Source organism: Electrona antarctica (assembly GCF_951216825.1).
Source record: "Electrona antarctica genome assembly, chromosome: 2".
Taxonomy (NCBI): domain Eukaryota; kingdom Metazoa; phylum Chordata; class Actinopteri; order Myctophiformes; family Myctophidae; genus Electrona; species Electrona antarctica.
This window is the reverse complement of record NC_136807.1, coordinates 9,275,424-9,295,703: the sequence shown is the minus strand read 5'-3', so window position 1 is coordinate 9,295,703 and position 20,280 is coordinate 9,275,424. Positions and strand designations below refer to the sequence as shown.

The 20,280-nt window shown below is 42.1% G+C and overlaps 2 protein-coding genes across 4 annotated transcripts in view; both read left to right on the top strand.

The window, feature by feature from the left end:
* mfn2 (mitofusin 2) overlaps positions 1–9,306 on the top strand; it is a 28,322-nt gene extending 19,016 nt beyond the window's left edge. For all 3 annotated transcript variants that reach the window (XM_079513125.1, XM_079513123.1, XM_079513124.1), the window contains 6 exons: positions 517–619; positions 1,415–1,638; positions 2,692–2,847; positions 3,145–3,341; positions 6,329–6,463; positions 7,327–9,306. In XM_079513125.1, coding sequence (XP_079369251.1) covers positions 517–619; positions 1,415–1,638; positions 2,692–2,847; positions 3,145–3,341; positions 6,329–6,463; positions 7,327–7,396 — 885 coding nt within the window. In that variant the 3' untranslated portion in view covers positions 7,397–9,306. The remainder of the gene's footprint in view (positions 1–516; positions 620–1,414; positions 1,639–2,691; positions 2,848–3,144; positions 3,342–6,328; positions 6,464–7,326) is intronic.
* Positions 9,307–12,329: 3,023 nt separating this feature from the next.
* LOC306931880 (cytosolic 5'-nucleotidase 1A-like) lies at positions 12,330–13,397 on the top strand (the record flags this gene model as incomplete). Its single annotated transcript, XM_079513541.1, has 1 exon — positions 12,330–13,397. The coding sequence occupies one exon, from the start codon at positions 12,330–12,332 to the stop codon at positions 13,395–13,397; it is 1,068 nt and encodes a 355-aa protein (XP_079369667.1).
* Between the last annotated feature and the right edge of the window lie 6,883 nt (positions 13,398–20,280).

Sequence of the window (20,280 nt, the reverse complement as noted above, 5' to 3'; positions counted from 1 at the left end):
AGTAGTGAAACATTTGTAGACATGAATGCAACAAGGCAAATGAGAAATGCACATGAAAATTCCTGAGGCCGATTCTTAAAAACAATCTTCTAAATCAGTTTTCTGAAATACCTACGTTGCTGTATATCACTGCTGTCAGGCGGAAACATCACTTTTTTGTGTGTTTTTTTTTTTTGTAAATTAATGCCTTGTATATACTACAGTGTCACACAAAAGCATCATAAGTAGCAAATCCACAAGCTCGGAAATTTTTTAATCTTTTTTTTATTCTAAAAAGTAACCCTATTGCCTCCTGTATGAGGTTTCCACCTGATAGACGATATTATATAGCTTAGAAAAACACCCTTAAAAGTAATCGATGGAACAGTCTCCAAGAAAATAATCGATAGTTGCATTCCTGGGTGTGTTCCAAGCAAGGCTGCTGGAATTAGGAGGTGAACAAATTTCCATTTCACAGTATCCGTAATGCCGATACAAGCAATTTTTGGAGCCTAACGTTTTGCTGTGTGTTTCCAGGAGCTTCACAGGCACATTGAGGAAGGCCTGGGCAGGAACATGTCAGAGAGATGCTCCACCGCCATCACCAGCTCCCTGCAGACCACACAGACTGAGATGATCGGTACGACACACCGTCCCTCAGCCCCTGTTCACAGTTCACACCCATACCAATTCATCTGAGCTCTTCTGCTCTTTTGCAGTTTACCGTCTGAGTTTAAATTAAATGGGGATATTGCTGTTAATATATGAATATTGTGTTGAATAACCCTGTAGGCACCACAACACACCCGTATCTGGTACTATATTACTGGGAATACCTTTGCTTTTACATTTTGCTATTAATAAATGCAAATGTCACTTGGACCACCTCCTGAGTCCTGAGGTGGATGGAGCAATTGGATCTCATTTGTAACCAGCTAAAAATGCAAATGGTTTTGGCGGTAGCCGACATGCAGGGTAGAGAGAATGAAAACTCACTCCACACGGCACAACAAGATCACCCAAAAAGATTACACAAAGCCAGCGAGGAGACTCTATGGATGTGAAACAGAAATATATGGTTCCCAAACTTTTTAGCCCGTGACCCAAAACAGAAATTAGACATCTCCCGGGACCCAAACTAGTGAAAATAACAGATCTACCGTGTTGTGAGCTTGTATTCTTCTATTATTTCACCACTACTTTTGTTAGAATTTATGGAATTTCTTAGATTTTTCTTTTATTTCTTCATGAAGTTACTGGAAAAGAAATTGCGTTTATGGTTTAATTCATGAAAAGTTTTGCTTTTTTGGGGGGGGAAATGTTTTGAAATAATAATAATTAAAAACCAAATATACTTGTCTGTTCTCCCTCTCCACTCTCATAAACCCTGTTCTCATTCATCCTCCTCTCTCTCCGTCCTCCTCCTCCTCCTCAGAGGGTTTGAAGCCTCTGCTTCCCCCTCAGGCCAGAGAGCAGGTGGACAAGCAGGTGGTTCCTCGGCAGTGTTTCAGTCTGAGCTACGACCTGGCCTGCGACAAGCTGTGCAGCGACTTCCAGGAGGACATAGGCTTCCACTTCTCCCTGGGCTGGACCATGGTGGTCAACCGCTTCCTGGGGCCCAAGAACGGGCAACGGGCGCTCATGGGCTACAGCGATCAGGTAAAAACAGTGTTTTTACAACCCTTTTCATATCAAGGCCCAGTATTTATTCTGCATTTGAGCCACGGACCACCATTTGATGACATTTAGCCTCTCAGATCCAAGACTAAAGAATATGTCCACGTTGATGTTGGTAGTAGGTAACCTGACTCCGCCAGATGGGGCAGCAGAGAGTACACTGGGTTCCCCCCTCCTGCTCCCATCTGGGAACTCTCAGGCAGACTTGATGCCCGGCCACAAAACGGCCTGGCCAATCAGCAGCAGCTAGAAGCTAGAAGCTGCTGCTAGAAGCTGCTGCTGATGGAGGGGGGAACCCAGTGTACTCTCTGCTGCCCCATCTGGCGGAGTCAGGTTAGGTAGTAGGTACCATTAGGAGAAATTACAGGCAAACGTTGATCAAAATAACAATTCTCTAATTGTGTAGACTTCTTCTAAATTAAGTAATGCAAATGTGTAACAATAATTTAAGTGGAGTGGAGAGCATACAATGAAACCAAATGGACCCGAGAGGGTAATTTGGTCTCCATAATTTAGCTGGGAACCACCTGGAACCCCCTCAAGGACTACTGGTGGTCCCCGGACCACTGGTTGAAAACCACTGAGGTAAAACAACAACCTCAAAACACCACTGTCGATAATAGTTGCTTTTGTCACACTTTAATCCAGTTCCTCGATTCTTAATGAGGATGGAGTGAGTTGGTTCAGGACTAAAATTGGGCTGCAACTGTCGATTATCTTCTTTAGTGATTATTCTAAAGATAACTTTTTGGTAACTAATTAACTAACTAATTATATAATCAGTGTTGTTTTTATATAATTATTAAATATATAATAACCAATTAAGCCCTATTTTATACTTTGTCGTACAACAGTTTCGTGCAAATAGCCTGTATACAAACTTGTATTATAGATCTGCTATTTTCTAAAAATCAATGATTTTATTAAAATCGATCCCTTTTTCTCATCAATAACGGTTGCACCCCCTAGGCAAATAGCCCCTGTATTGCGTGTCTCTTCACTGTACGCCCTGCTCTGTGTCCTCTCTCTGTGCAGGTTCCCCGGACCTTGGCCCTGACGCCGGTCAGCACCAGCATGCCTCCCTTCCCTCAGAGCTCCCTGACCCAGGAGGAGCTCATGGTGGCCACGGTGACCGGCCTGGCCTCGCTCACCTCCCGCACCTCTATGGGCATCATCGTGGTCGGGGGCGTGGTAAGCAGCCTTGTTTTTGCCAGCAAAATTCTATTACTTTTAGTGTTTAGTCTAATATCAGACAATTTTAGTCGGCTAAATCTACAGTTGATGATGTATTCTGGTGGGCCTTAATGCCGTCGTAATGGCTGATTTTAACGCGTCTCAGCGCGTAAAAATTAGTAAAAATTATTAACTTGATCACACAAAAAAAAATCACTACCAAGCCCCCCAGGCCAGAACCGCGGTATAACAGTGACGTTGCCGTCGCCTCGTGGTCAGACTAACATCCTCGCCCTTCTCTCTCCCCCCCACAAGATCTGGAAGGCGGTGGGCTGGCGTCTGATCGCCCTGTCGGTGGGTCTGTACGGCCTGCTGTACGTCTACGAGAGGCTGACGTGGACCACCAAGGCCAAGGAGAGGACCTTCAAGAGGCAGTTTGTGGAGTACGCCAGCGAGAAGCTGCAACTCATTGTCAGCTACACCGGCTCCAACTGCAGCCACCAAGTTCAACAGTAAGTCAGCTACACTGGCTCCAACAGTGAGTGGACTGCTGCTCCCCCTGCTGGTTGCTTTAACACCAGTGCCATATGTACCAAAGCTGGGGCGCCCGCTTGTAGAGTGGTCCAGGCTCTGGCACATATAGGCTCTGGCCTGACAGCATGTCGCGTGTTCGAGTCCCATTCATGACGACCTTTGCTGCGTGTCTCTCCCCTTTTCTCCCTTTTTCCTGTCTATCTTCACTTGAAACAATCAATAAAGGCAGAAAAGCTAAAAACAAATCTTTAAAATAAATGTACCAAAGCTGATCAGCGGTGCCGCTGACTAGGGTTAAGACTCGGAACCGGTTCTATTTCAGACCCGGTTCAGAGATTTAAGAACCAGAATTGGTTCCATCGTATTTGGAACCGTTTCTTGACGTCTGCTATGCAGTCTGCTATGCAGTTACTATTCCAGTCGTTCCCTGGTTTTTCATTCCATTTGTACTCTTACAGACATGTAAGGGTCCATTTGTACTCTTACAGACATGTAAGGGTCCATTTGAGACATGTAAGGGTCCATTTGTACTCTTACAGACATGTAAGGGTCCATTTGTACTCTTACAGACATGTAAGGGTCCATTTGTACTCTTACAGACATGTAAGGGTCCATTTGTACTCTTACAGACAAGTAAGGGTCCATTTGTACTCTTACAGACAAGTAAGGGTCCATTTGTACTCTTACAGACATGTAAGGGTCCATTTGTACTCTTACAGACAAGTAAGGGTCCATTTGTACTCTTACAGACAAGTAAGGGTCCATTTGTACTCTTACAGACATGTAAGGGTCCATTTGTACTCTTACAGACATGTAAGGGTCTATTTGTACTCTTACAGACATGTAAGGGTTCATTTGTACTCTTACAGACATGTAAGGGTCCATTTGTACTCTTACAGACATGTAAGGGTCCATTTGTACTCTTACAGACATGTAAGGGTCCATTTGTACTCTTACAGACAAGTAAGGGTCCATTTGTACTCTTACAGACAAGTAAGGGTCCATTTGTACTCTTACAAACATGTAAGGGTCCATTTGTACTCTTACAGACATGTAAGGGTCCATTTGTACTCTTACAGACATGTAAGGGTCTATTTGTACTCTTACAGACATGTAAGGGTTCATTTGTACTCTTACAGACATGTAAGGGTCCATTTGTACTCTTACCGACATGTAAGGGTCCATTTGTACTCTTACCGACATGTAAGGGTCCATTTGGAACCACCTATAGGAATCGTTTAAGGGAACCTAAGGAATCGGACCCTTAACCCATTTTGACCTGAGATCAGATTCTAAAAATGTCTTCTACATCCTGACAAAGCTATGTTTCTATGTCGTTCTTCGATTTTTCAAAAATAGCAGACCTACAAGCTCGTAGCGCGCCACTCGGTGGCGCGCTATGAGCTTGTAGATCTGCTATTTTTCAATAGCTAAAGCATAACATAATGCTAACACCAAAAGGGGTTCCCGCCCAAAATGGGTTAAAAGGGAATAGTTAAGAAACCGGAATCATTGAAACCCTACCGCTGACTGTCTGCTCACCATGCAGACTTATGTAACAGGACAGGATTACATGGGACGTCCTCTGCAGTGCAATTGCTCACTCCCTCCTCCTCCTGGTGAGGAGATTAGGAATTGTCAGAATGTCAAAGGAATATTCCTCACTTTGTGTTTTTGAAACCTCTGGCTGTTGATATTGCAGGAATCGTCATTCTGATATTATTGAATTATGAAGATATTTATACATTATAAAAAAACATTACAATTAATTATTCTACACTACTACACCATTCATTCAACCTTTATTTAAATTCTCGGAGAGACCATTGAGGGAACCCCTCATTTACAATGATGCCGAGATTACATACAGGAAAGAAAAAAAAACAGTAATACAACAATATTAGTTACAACAAACCGTTAATACAATTATATATTCAGCAATCAGTTAAAACAGCAACATACAGGTGATGGACGGTTATTGAGTACATTTCTAAAATGACCAATTGATGCCAGGGTATTAAGTTTAAGTTCTTGTTGCAAGACATTCCAAGACTCAGGTGCACCGATGCTGAAAGCAGCCTTTCCAAGTTCAGAGTTGGCAAAAGGGACCAGAAGGCCTAGCCAATCACTGGAGCGAGTTACAATGCGACTAGGTTTCTGATGTAACATGGAAGAAATATATGATGGTAATTTCCCGACCAGGGCTTTATATATGAAGAGGTACCAGTGATTATTGCGTCTTTCAGACAGAGAAGACCAGCCTACATTTTCATAAAGGGTACAGTGATGAGTATCATAGCTGTCTCCAGTAATAAACCTCAGAGCCGAGTGGTAAACTGAGTCCAGTGGCTTGAGTGTGGAGGCAGCTGCATGACGATATATTATGTCTCCATAGTCCAGTACGGATAGAAATGTGGCTTCAATAATCCGTTTTCTACAGATCCTGGGAAAATGTATTTACTTTACTTTATCTGGAAATTAAGTAAATGTCCCGCGATCCGATCCTATGTATCCAGTGTAGATATTACGTTGTGGTTAATGGTTTGTGTTTGTACAACACACCTTTTTGTCAAACAGCCAAACAGAAATGTATTTAAATTTTTATTCATAATGTTCAACAACACAAAAACACAATTAATTATCAACCATACCAACATAGGTCCCTAACGCCCCGTGTCTCTCTTGTTTAACCTGCCAACATGGGTCCCTAACGCCCCGTGTCTCTCTTGTTTAACCTGCCAACATGGGTCCCTAACGCCCCGTGTCTCTCTTGTTTAACCTGCCAACATGGGTCCCTAACGCCCCGTGTCTCTCTTGTTTAACCTGCCAACATGTGTCCCTAACGCCCCGTGTCTCTCTTGTTTAACCTGCCAACATGGGTCCCTAACGCCCCGTGTCTCTCTTGTTTAACCTGCCAACATGGGTCCCTAACGCCCCGTGTCTCTCTCTTGCGTGCCTTTCCCAGGGAGCTGGCGGGCACCTTCGCCCAGCTGTGTCAGCAGGTCGACGTGACTCGGCAGAACCTGGACGACGAGATCACAGACATGAACAAGAAGATTGAGCTGCTGGACTCTTTGCAGAGCAAAGCCAAGCTACTGAGGTAAGACACTCCACTACGTCTTGTACGTCTCTAAATGTTCCTGATGAATTGAAAATGGTGGACCCTGTTGTAACCGTGTGTAATGCTTTATCATGGTTCGTCCACAAGTAACAGTTTTCGTATTGACTTGTGCTTTTCGTTTGAAATGTACCCATTCTACATACTGTGAAATACAAATTTCAATCAATCAATCGCTACAAACAACGCAGCATGACTTTCGTCCAATGAAAAGTAGACCAATTTCACTGTGCACTATATTGGTGGTTTCTGAAACGTTTCCGCCGACCCCCATCTGGAAATATGTTGTTCCAGATGACGGGTCAAGATGCGCCATCTGTACAGATGCGGGTCAAGACTGGAATGTGCTGTGTGCAGTGCACGTTATATGACTAATATGCTCATTTGACCATGGCTCTGTCTAACAACCCGGTCCTTTACTTGACGTTGAGTCGCAAGTCAACATGAGAAGTAATGCAATGCGCTCATCCGAACGCTTACGCTCTGTGCGCGCGATATGGACGCGCAACCATGACAACAGAACAGATCCTATAGCCTGCGGGTAGCGTAACCATGACAACAGAGCAGATCCTATAGCCTGCGGGTAGCGTAACCATCACAACGGAGCCTGTGGCCGGTTATACGCAGTAACTACCAAACTCAAACAGAATTCACAAAAATAGTATACTATTACTATGTTCCGTAATGCAGCTTTAATTAATCCTTGTAAATAATTGTTTTGTTGTTTTATGCAATTTGAGCTTTGCATGGGTGGTAAAAAAAATGAAAATCAGCTTTTGGAATTAAATCAAGCCGACTATCGTACCTGTACGTTTATCAGAGGGTTATGTATTTTGTCGTGGCAGAAACAAGGCGGGTTGGCTGGACAGCGAGCTCAACATGTTCACACAGCAGTACCTCCAGCAGGGCCGCTAAAGACCCGAACAACGCTCCACCGCGGCGCTGCCTGTGGTGAAAACCAAGCCTGGATGTACAGGTATAGGGACAGAGGAGCTACACCATAGACACAGACCACAGGGAAGAGATTCGTACCATTCTAGACCACCCTTTCCCCTCTGCCAGTCACTCACTCCCATGCAGCCATCGTATTTATCTTTTGCAGTGATCCTCTTTTTGTTTCCTTGTGTGAAAGAGAAACTAAAATGTCGCGGCTTGTAAAACGAAAATGGGGATTTTTATTTGATTGCAAATAATAACCCTTTCTGCCATATTTGACTTGTCAAGGGGGAGGACTTGTACAGTACATACAGTAGCTCATCATTGTTGTCTATTTAATATGATGTTATGCCTTGAGGAAAAGTGCCACCCCGATGTAATGGCTTTATGAGGGTTACTGGAGGTAGTTTATAAGAGAGCAAGAAAAGATAAACACCTCTGTCTTATGTAAATAGAGTAAGATAGTACATATGTTATTTATTGCTACAAATGTACTACTGTGTAAGGTAAAAATGTATCACTCTATTCCACGTCTGAAATGACAAAACTCGCCCCACGAACTTGCACAGGGGAGAGATTTGCGGGGATGTCGCATTTTCCCCGTCACCTCCATTTCTTTTGTCATTATGTATAAATGGGCCGTGTGACAAAAGAAATCACAGTCTAGGTTTTCAAATGCTGCACATAACTTGAGCGATCGTGATCAATGAAATTACACATTTTGTTTTGTTCCATGTATCCTTCTTGTGTATACCTACAAACAACATTGGCTCTTCCCCTTTGTCAGCGATTAAGTCCTAATCATCTTGGTCATAATTATTGAAAGATAGAAGGTTCCAAGAATGACACTTGCAGGAAGCTAGCAATGAGCAGTGAATCTAGGTATTGACTGATTACCATTCCAGTAGGTTTGGCTTCTACATTACAATTGTAATTCCTCGAGTATAACTATTGGGGAATAAACGTGGTACACTACACAAATATAACAGTAAGAGGCAACGGGGATAATAGTTTACCTTCGATTCACGCAGGCCAGGTGGCCACAGTTGATTGCTTTAACTGGTTCCCTCATTTAAGAGGCTTTTATTTAATCGATGCACCATCCTACAGCTACAGTATGTCAGTCGGAAAGAATAGCAAATGTTTGCCTCCCTAAAGCCTTGAACCCAAAAGTGCGTGATATTTTACAGTAATACACATTGTAGTTACCGGTATGTCTACACTAACACTGTCTACTGAAAGGCTTAGATTATTCACATGATGTAAATGCCTCTGTCAACGCCTCTTTGTCTCCTGAAAAGTCACTTTCAGAGTCCATCTTCTGTGGTATATTTAGCAATGCTTTTATTTTACCATCGAGTTTGAAATGGGTTTGTTGAGTATTCAGTCCGACAGCTATGCTTTCTGGCACTTCAATTGCAATGTCACTGTTATCTACCAGGTAACTATAGCCATTTCAGCATTGGTTATAGTTCATAAGTAAGTGACATTAGATCTTATATATTAAATGAAACAGGAGTTTGTTTGCACTGGGCTGGAAAGCCACAAATATGCTGAGTTGTGTCAAGTCGGTAGGAGGCTTTGTGTAAAGAGTTTTCCTGAGTGAGGACATGCACTTTATATTTTTGCTGCTTTTGTTCCTTATTTTTCTTCTGTTATTGTTTTTTCTTTCTTTCTTTTTTCTCTTTTTTTTTTTTTTACTAAATGATTTCTTTTTCCAAAATGCTAAGCCAGAAAGTCGATGGCATGTCCTGTGTGAGATACAGGGAACTTTGAGAGAAATTGTACATGTAGGCCTGCATGCTGTGACTCTTGTAGTTTGTTGTGTAGTTAACTGTCGGCAAAGAAAGGATTGTGAAGAAAATAATAAACGTGACAAATCTGTTTGATATCATGTGTGTTAGTTTGAAATATGTGAATGTGGCTTGGGGGGCGGAGGGGTCACTACAGTTAGAGCTGAACTGAAGTGACTGTCACTGAAAACAGTTAATAGTGGTATAAATCTGTGTGTGTGTGTGTGTGTGTGTGTGTGTGTGTGTGTGTGTGTGTGTGTGTGTGTGTGTGTGTGTGTGTGTGTGTGTGTGTGTGTGTGTGTGTGTGTGTGTGTGTGTGTGTGTGTGTGTGTGTGTGTGTGTGTGTGTGTGTGTGTGTGTGTGTGTGTGTGTGTGTGTGTGTGTGTGTGTGGGGGGCAAAATTAATGAAGGACTGATTTTCATGATATTTAGGCTGCCCTGAAGAGATGATTTTGGGTCGTCAAGGTCATGATTGAAATGACTATAAAGGAAAAATAGAACATACAACTGGATCATGCAACAAAATTCTTCCACCATGAATTGTATGTGACATTTCGAGCCCAAGTGGTGCTTTCTCAGACAATCATGGTCAAAAATCAATTTGAGAGATGATCCACTTCAGTGTTCAGGGGCAGGACGAACGGAAGATCAACAAATACAATAATTTGGTTCCCAGTCCCACAAGGGTAAAATACACTGCATTCATGTAGCACCTTTCTCCAAATCGCTTCACAAAGTATTTCAAATAAACACTCCAATGTAGAGTAAGAATCATGCAAGGCACCAGCCTGCTCATCTGGAGGGTTGAGTGCCTTCCTCAAGGACAAGACAGCTGATCTACCTCACGAGCCACAGCCTGTGCAACTTGCAGCTTTCGCTATGTGAGGTTCATGATTCAGAGCTTATTGGGCTTTGGCTGTTAAAGCAGGCTTTAATTGGTGACTTGGGACTGCTTCAGTTTGTCTCATTGTGATGCGAATGTATGCACGTGTAACGCCCGGTATTCGTACCCGGGTCTCTCGTGTGGAAAGCAAACATCTTGACCACTAGACAAAACGGACATCCGTATAATCCGGGGGAGATATTAAACCTTTAGGCTGAGGTTGTGAGCCTCTCTGCTACACTTGCCCCCATTTTGACCTCCTCCCAAGGGGAAACCCAAGCCGGGCTATGGCACCAATGTAACACCCAGGATTTGTACCCGGGTCTTCCACGCAAAAGCCAACATCTTAACCACTAGACTAAAGGGATATCTCTATAAACCAGAGGATAGGAGACTTTTAGGTCACCAGCCTAGGGTTTATTTTTTTATTTTATTTAACCTTTTATTAAACACATTGAGACTGCGTCTCTTTTGCAAGTGGTAACTGGCCAAGCGGCAAAAACATAATTACACTTCAAAGTTACATGTTATACAACAGCCAATAATAAATCCATGACAATGCCTCCAGAAACCTTTACAATTATCCAACAATACTCCAAAATGTTACACTAACAATAACCAAGTACAAGACATTGTGAACACAAATACACAAAGTACATTATGGACGGTAACAAAAACAATAAATATATGGGCATGTGCGAAGGCTAGTACACATCCGAACATGTGCAGTTGTTGGATTGTACATTTAAGATCCTTTTGAAACTTCTTAAAGGAACTTTCAAGGCCAATTTTAGTCTGGATTGCAGTTCATTCAACGACCAGGGGCCAAAGAAAGCGAGACACTTTTTACCCCCCTCAGATTAAAAGGCTGGTACTACACACCGTAGCCAGACATTTGATCTGAGGTTTAGACCATGTTTTTAACAAATACAATTTGGAGGAAATGTAAGGGGGCAAATCACCAAGAATGGCTTTGTTGTGAGCCACTCTGCCAAACACGGTGCACGCTGACAACATAACACAGGTATTACATTATAGGCAAAAACTAAGTCCAGTTTCACTCTTGATATTCACTCTTGATGGTGTTTTTAAAACCACTTTATTTCATATTTCATTATTGGGGAAATTCCTCTGCAAACCACTAGAGGGAGCATGCCTACCATAGTTTGTGAACCAGTGGCATAGATCATTCATTGTTTATTTGTCTTCGTTGTTTCAGCACTGAGGTACTGTAGGTTTCGCATAATTGTCTCCACCAGGCCGAAGGCATGGGAAGAGTATGTTTTGCACTCCGTCCGTGTGTCCATGTGTCTGTCCGTCTGTGTACAGCTAATCTCTGGCACCGTTAACCCGGTCGATGCCACATTTTGCACACACACTCCCTGGATGCCAATGATGAACCTCTGCCCCAAAATTTCCAGAACGCCACCAGGAGGTCGACTTTTGAAAAACACATTTTTTGATATTACTCATCCAGATTCTGTCCAAAAATCCCGCAAATCGTTACACACTATCTCTATAGTCATGTGTTCAAGACGGATCTGTCCGATATTTCATATTCCATCCTAATTGGCTAACATTGTCTTTCAAAGTTTGCAGGATTGGCCCGTTTTGAACAAAAACCCTCAAATCATGAACGCAGCGTGCAATTTACGTGAAATCTTTCACAGACTTTCCTACATATATATATATATATATATATATATATATATCCCACCATTTTCACATTGTCCTGTTATAGCGCCACCAACAGGTGGATTTTTACAAAACACATTTTTGGAACAAAATGCCTCAAATCATCCAAATTGCCATCCAAGGCGTAAGAAGAAATGGCACCCTTTTCACATTGGCCTATTATAGCACCACCAGGAGGCCCTGACCTGCCCTGGTGGAGACCTGTGCCCTGAGGGGCACCTTTTCTAGTTTATACTGTGTTGTACAGTCAACGGTATCCCGTGCAATGCATTGTGAGCTTGTAGACAGTCAATGTGTGGCGCGAATCACCGTCAAGGAATGGATGACGTAAGACAGATGGCTGTGACCACATCTGTAGTTTCAGGTTGTGTGTCTTGACTGGCCCTTTGTGACATCACAAGGTGACGTTGGGGTGTTGATTTGGTCGTTCCTTAAAGGCACATCGTGACTCCAGAGTTGTCAGTATGTGATTAATCGAAAGAGAGTTATTAGTAGACGAGTACCGTAAAAGCACCTTCAAAGGATTTGACGATTTGTAGACATGGAGGACAAAGAATGGGCAGAGAGAAAAGCCCTCTTGGGTAGAACATCATCACCGTTACCACCCAACCCCAACACCGCTGTTACTATAGCCGTCTCCCCTCGCACCCTGTTCAACATGGTGGAGGAGAGTGAGATTTATAAGAACGAAGGAGTAGAGAAATACATACAATATCAGGTGGAGCACGAGAATGACATTATGATGCCGGGAGATTCCTTTCCCTTTGTCAAGGCATTGATGACGGTCAACACGAGGCTGAGGGAACTCTACCCAGACAGTGAAGAGGTGTTTGACATCGTCCTGATGACCAACAGCCATGCCCAAGTCGGGGTCCGAATCATAAACAGCATCAATAATTACGGTTTGAGCATAGAGAGATTCTGCATGACTGGAGGGCAGAGTCCCATCGGTTACCTGAAGGCTTACAATACCAACCTTTACCTTTCCAAGGACCCTGACAAGGTCTCAGAGGCAATTGACGCACGTATTGCCGCCGCCACAATGTATTCACCCGACTTTGAAAGAGAGTTGAGTGAGATCCAGCTGAGAGTGGCCTTTGACGGAGATGCTGTGCTCTTTTCGGATGAGTCTGAGAGAGTCAAGAAACAAGTTGGCTTGGACAGGTTCTTTGAGCACGAGAAGAAAAACGAGGACGTTCCTCTTGCCCAGGGTCCCCTGAAGGGTTTTCTGGAAGCCCTGGGGAAACTCCAGAAGAAGTTCTATGAAAAGGATCAGCGCAATGACTGTCCCATCCGCACTTTCCTGGTCACAGCCCGCAGTGCAGCCAGCTCAGGGGCCCGTGTCATTAAAACACTGAGAAGCTGGGGCCTGGAGATTGACGAGGCTCTCTTCGCGGCGGGGGCCCCCAAAACTCCGCTCCTGAAGAAGATAAAACCCCACATCTTCTTTGATGACCAAATGTTCAACATTCAGGGGGCCAAGGAGGGCGGAATCGCTGCTGCTCACGTACCGTACGGTATCGCATCGCAACAGGATAAGTACTATAGTACTAAGGGGAAAAGCCATGCCATGGCTGGCATGGCTGGGATTAAGCAAGAGATGAAGTGATCTTCCACTGAGTGAATGTATCATCTGACACCTGAAAGATCTGAAAACATTGCTGCATAATTAAAATACTCCACAATTCATACATCTTTAAGAGGGAACAGAAGACAACTTTTTTTGGTGATTCAAAGAAATCGCTTAACTTTATAAACATGGTGTCCCTATTTTGGCCACATCGTTATAGGCAAATATCTTCAAACATTTTCAGAAATAGCAAAAAATAGAAGATTCACAAGCTCATCAAGAGCTTGCAGAATTATTTGGTACTTTAATCGGACACCGTTGTATGAAATATTATATTATAATATAAGTGGTTAAATGCTGTTTTTCTACTGATGAATGCAGAAGACAAAGTGATCCTCCCTCTGCTCACCAGGACAGTCACCAGGAGGAAGATATAGGCAATATAGGCAAAATAAAGGGTTCTTACCAGACGAGACCCTTTTATGTATTTATACATATTTTTTTATTTATTCATGAACTATTTTTGAGGGATCGTAGCCCCTCCTATGCCCAGCTTTGTGTGTTCCCCATAGCGATGATTTGATTGGCTGATTGAGGATAACAAGTGATGACAGAAAAGTGAGGACGCCATTTGTGATTGGCTGGAATGTGATGATGTATGACCATAAGAGTGCCCCTCACTTAACACGGGTGTGATTTTTTTTGTTTTACCTGGCTTTTTATTCATTCTTTTTTCAGCTTTTCTCCTTTATTTATGAGAGGACGGAGATGACATGCAGCAAGCAAAGAGCCTCAGGTCCGATTCAAAGTGGAATAAGTTCTAAAAGGAGATTTGGTCTAGAGGGAAAAGGAGACTAACTACATATATTGCGTTTTGGTAACAAAACTCTCAACAGTGTTCTTGTACATTACAAACCTCATACTAGTGTGTGATGCTTCACCAGTAGTAGGTGCCGTGATCCCACAAACAATATGCCTGATCCCAGTCGAAAAACCCATAGATTATGCTTTTAAAATTGATTTGTTTTTTAGCCTACAGTATGTGATGTGATGTCAACGTCCTCTGGCCTCACCCAGCACAAAGACATGGCTGAGGCAGAATAGTCGCACAACATTTTTGTGTGTAATGTTCTGTTCCCTGGCTGTCCCACATGTTTATGCAACTGCTTATCGTGGACTGACAGAAGTTATGGATCCAGGTTTCAGATACTGTAGACGACATGCCAGCATGATTTGCACATTGTAAATGTGTAAACCCTAGTGTGTATGGTTTCTGAACTGTTTTGAGAAGTTTGATATTTTTGTTTGTTTAGTTATTGAGGGCCACTATCCCCTCCTATGCACAGCGCTGTGTGTTTGTACCACGGAATGTGATGATTTGATTGGCTGAGCACGCAATGTGATGTATGATAATGATAAAAGCGCCCCTCACTTTTTCTTTTTGTTAGGTGGAGACATGTAAAGTAATAAATAAGGCTTGTCAATGAGAAGAATATTGTCATAATATTGGGTAGTAATTTGGTTTTGCTTGCAGATTGGTGTTGTGTATTTGTAAATGCTCAGAGCACACTAGGAGCTGCTCGCTGCTCCAGTGCGGGCGCGTTCCACCTACCTCCCAATGAAAGAAGCCCTCAGATTGCAAATTTCTCGTTTTTTCACTGGATATTTCCCCACAATCTTCTGTTATAAGACAACGCCTGCACCCATTGTGGTCCTATAACAGTCCCTAGTTTCCCCCAGTTTTGAATCCATGAAGTGGGTCTGTCTGTCTGTCTGTCTGTCTGTCTGTCTGTCTATCTGTCTGTGAGTGTGTGTCAAATGTCTGTACATGTTGCCAGTAGGCCAAGTAAGTAACTCCCTGAATAGCTTTCATATATTATTGCAAATATTTTTGTGTGAATTACAATTCACATTTTGTGAATTAAAATCTCATATCCAACGTTCCTCCATATTTTTTGTTTCATTAAACATGCAAACACACTGCAATGTACACATATTGTACATTGCTCTATATCGATATTGTATTATAGGCTTATGTATATCTCTATATAAACCGGTTGCTAAATAATTACTGTACTTTTCAACCTGAAAATAACAATGTATTCACAACTGCTCACACAGCTGTATAGTGTATATTCTGTATATTCCTGGGTGCTAAGTTATTCTCCCATCATAGGCTATTTTGTACATGCTATATATCCTAGGTTTTTTTTCTTCTTTTTTGAGCGGCGCCTACGCTCCATTACGGAGCTATGTGTGTCTGTCCGTATGTCTGTCTCTGTGTCTATGTATGTATGCATGTATGTATGTCTGAGCATGGAAAGCTGCAACACCTTAAGTGGCCAGTAGAGTACAGCACAGAGTACACTACAGTATGAGCCCTGGTCCGTTCCTGGGGGTCTGGATGTTCCAGGGACCCCCACACGGTAACTGTCATTTCTCGACCGTTATCGCCGGAACCGGGCCGGCACGCTGGGCGCGTTCCTGGGGGTCTGGATGTTCTGGGGACCCCCGCACAGTACACTACACTACAATACAGTAGAGTACAGTAACTATAACAATAAATGTATAGTTGCACCGCCCAGTTTACACAGGTGTGATTTTTTTACTTGGGCCAGATCCACATTGCAGCCACACTGTTCCAATATGCTCCCCGAGATCCACACAATTCTATTTTTGAGGGCCTCCTATGCCCAGCTTTGTGTGTTTCTGTGTACCACATTTGTGATGATTTTACTTTATAACAAGAGTGTGATTTTTTTTCTAATACGTCTGTATACAGTACAGAGGTGGCTGTGTGGGGGGCTGGTTATATATATACTCTATGGGCTGGACGAGTGATACTTGAACAGAGATTGTGGTGAATTGTTTTTTTTTTTACCTACATGGAAAATGAAAATGTATTTAAAAGAAAACAAAAAGCCTTTTCACTGTTCAATAGAACTGTAGAGTAATTTGACTCTGTGGTCACTGGCCAGTAGATGGCAGTATGACACCAAAATCAACTTGGGGCAAGCTTGAGATTTACTACTAGATCTTATGGGCACCAAAAGTCCCTTAATAATTCATTTACAGTCAGTGAGTATAAGCAAATCTAAGTGTGACTATGCAATTGATGATAACGAGGAAAATTAATCACCACATTTTAGTTGATTAATACTCCTTTTTAATGATTTATCTGCTGTTCTCTGTGTGTCAAAATGTACAAAGAAATGATTTTTAGTGGTCTATATTTATATATCCTATGAAACCTGAACTCAACCCAGTGGTCATCTTTACACTGACTGTCAAAGAACTGCTTTCAAAATACTACCGCTGTTTTATCAAGGATTGAATGGTAGAGCCACAATACTGCTATCCTAGTATGAACCATCCACACCTGCTGTATCAGGTAGGTATCGACTTTTTATGCACCACATCTGGAAAGACTGGAATAGACTCACAAATATCTGCAGGTCTTTTAAATCAAAGCTGAAGAGTACCATTCTGCTTGTCCCTGCATTTTATTGTCGAGGCTTATTTTTTAAATTTTCAAATATTTTAGTATAGTTGAATTTGAATGTATTTTGTTGGGACTTTGTCTTACTGCTTTGAATTGCCTTCTTATAATGTCCTAACAAAGAAACTTAGTGGAAAAATATACTTGAAGGTTTGCTTTTGCTATATTGTGCATGTGTTTAGTGTTATTTGTAAAACTGTACAATCTAGCCATTTTATCATGCTTGCTTGTGCTACTGTAGATTTGACCCCCTGCGTATTGGTTTTGACTTGTGTGATACGGTGGTGATAGTGACCTTTTCACATAGTAGTGTAATTGTTGGTGACACCTGCAGGAGGAACTATAGTTGCAGGGCAATGAGGGCATGCATGCCATTTTAGCAATGCGGGCTTGTTAAATTACTTGGAATATTTTCAATAATAAATGTAATGAATCCCACCCCTATCTCATTTCTATGTGCCCCTTGCAGGCTGCACCCCTAGCACCACTAGTACCCCTATAGTACCCCTATATGTGTAAATACTGAGTATTTCTTACTGGTGTGGTTGTACAAATTCTCTTTCTCTACACCGAGATGTGCATATACTTACAATTTTTTATTAGTAACTTATCTGTTTTCATGGCTCTATTAATTTAGAAAAAAAGGTGTAACATGTATTGACCTGAGCTGGGGTTTAACTTTGTTTACTTGTAGGAGGTCTGTTGAGCTTTCCATACAAACAAGTTTCAGTTCAACGTTCAAAATGGATGGGTGATAATTAAAATGAGATCAGACTGACACCATATGAACCCAGTGTGCCATTCACCGTCCGTGTCAGGGCAGCTTGTTCCAGGATTTTCCCTTGAGAATCTTCAGAAGCTGTTTTTTGCTTATTTCTTTTTAGGAATGTGATTTGACAACATCTTGGTTTCCTCTTGTAATAGCCAGTTGGGAACTCTCAGTCCCATTAAAACATCTCACTGGACATAATGCTAACATATGTTAATAACATATGTTAACTACTATAACATGTTAACTAATATAATATTATAACTATGTTAACTGGCAGCGGTGGCCGAACGGATAGCGGCGCGGTCTAGATACCGGAAGGTTCCCAGTTCGAACCAGCCGTCCGACACGTTAAAATTACCACCGCTGAAATGCCCTTGAACAAGGCATCAACCACTACGATGAAATGTGTTCTATGAGCAGGGCCTGGCTGGAAACAAGTTCTTGAGCTTAGCCCAGATACCCTGGGTAAATATAGATTTCATTTCATTTCATTTCAACTAACTGGACTACTAACACCCAACATTGACATCTTTCAGGGTCATTCTCAGGCAGGATTTATCGGTTCTTCTTGAATTGCCCTGCCCTTGAAACCAATTATTTAATTATACATTATTACATTTCTTTATTTATTACAATAGAGGGTATGCGTGTGACATTGTCATCATACCCGGAGGTTATGCGGGAACGGCTACTGAGTGGCAAAAAACTACTTTTCTGGCCTTGACAGCCCATACATCCAAACAGAAAAGTCCTCTCTGACTGCATTAAACAAAGTTAAACGACATTAAACCCACTTTGCCAAGTCACTTTGCCACTCGATGTCCCATTCACTTTATGCATGCCCTCTATATCTCCTGTTAAAAGATTTAAATGTGAATCAGTGAGGCCTGGGCCGTGGCTCAGCGGTCCAGGCACCTTGGCTGGCAATCCAGTCTGGCAGTGTGCCGCGGGTTCGACTCCCGATCCCGACGGCCTTTACGGCATGTCACCCCCCCCCCCCCCCCCATCTCTCTCCCCATTTCCTGTCAGCCTACTGTCTGTCCCTCCATAAAAAATATAAAATAAAGGCGAAAGCCGCAAAAAAAAAAACATTTAAAAATGTTCATTCCTGTTGCACAAATACATTCCACAGACTGTAAGTAATCAGTATAAGATCAGCCAAGGCAACAAGCTAATTTTTAATTGCATGTTGTAAATTCACATAACAAACATTGTATCTAGTGCATCTAGTCTAGAGCACACTGAAAATGTTATTCAACATCATCCTCGTGCCATCTACTTTGACTCCTGTGGAGAATTGGCCCAATGAATAGGCACTTCAGATGATTATATAGCAAACAGAATGCATCTTGCACGGTGGCTCTGCATTGCTCCATCAACAAAATGGCAACATTGATCCCATGAGGTGACTTGCCATCCTCATGAAGGTCCCATGGTCTCTTGGCGTGTGAGACAGTCTGTTCTTGCTGTAATCGCCTGTGTAAAAACAAGTTAGCAATGCTTCCATGGCCTGACAATGTGCAGCCAGCATTAAGAAACATACCCTACCATAAGAAATTAGCTATGTTTACAAGACTAGCCTGAAAACATGCACTTTATATATTTTTTATTTTAGTTCTTAGTATGCTCTCAGTACCACAACAGTGTCTGTTTTGCCTGTTGACTTCAATAATATTAATGTTAATATTACATTGAGAATATGGTAAATTTGGTAATCATATTTTAACGACTGATTTGATTAGAATGTGTGATTTGAATGGTGTCTATCTTTCTGGATCCATGCAGCCTATCAGTCTCCCACTGAGAGTCACTTCCAGTCTCTTTAATACCTTATTATTGAAATGCTTGTCTATCACAGTGAGGTCTGATGTTGGCTCACACAGCAGATGAAACAAGAACTTTTGTACTTTTTAATATGAACTTCTCATGAATCACAATGGGTTTCGTCTGAAGGGTTTTCGATGAGGGAGTCGGGGGACTGTAGAAATCCAATGACCAACCTAATTCATGCAAAGTGGTTTATGCACCATCTCTTCTCTGTATCAAATATCCTTGTCATAATCTTGATTAGCTACTGATGTTCGGCCATCAATAGCCGAAAAAGGGAAGTGGCCGTCCATCCATTTGCAATTGCATTAGTGTTTGAGCTAACGTTGGTGTTTCACTTGCTTAAGTGAGACCTCCATGCTTTCTGACTTGGCGCTGGTGCGAAGCAAAAAATAATAATTTTGCAGTGTAATTCAGTCTGACTAAATATCACTTCCCAGCCAATGTCGAAAAACACATTAGGACGAAGTAAATCATGCGGAATTGAAATCAATGTTTTGCCTTGATGGCCACCATGGTTTCTTGGTGAGCAGTCGAGGCTGTTGGTCTTTATGGCCTCCATGGCTTGCTTCCCTGTGATTCAGTTGTAGCCACTCTTGGAATGAAACTACATAGAAACAAGATAACCTTTTTACTTTGTGTTTAAGCTCTTACTTGCAATTGAGTCAACAGAACCTGTAGGCCAGAATAGCCTGTCTTAATAGAATAGTAGTATGTCCATTGCCCATTTATCCCTATATGACCTTTTGCGCATTTTACTTTGGAGAGGACATATTAACATTAACACAATAATAACTCTTGATAAAGAACGCAGCTTGAAATGA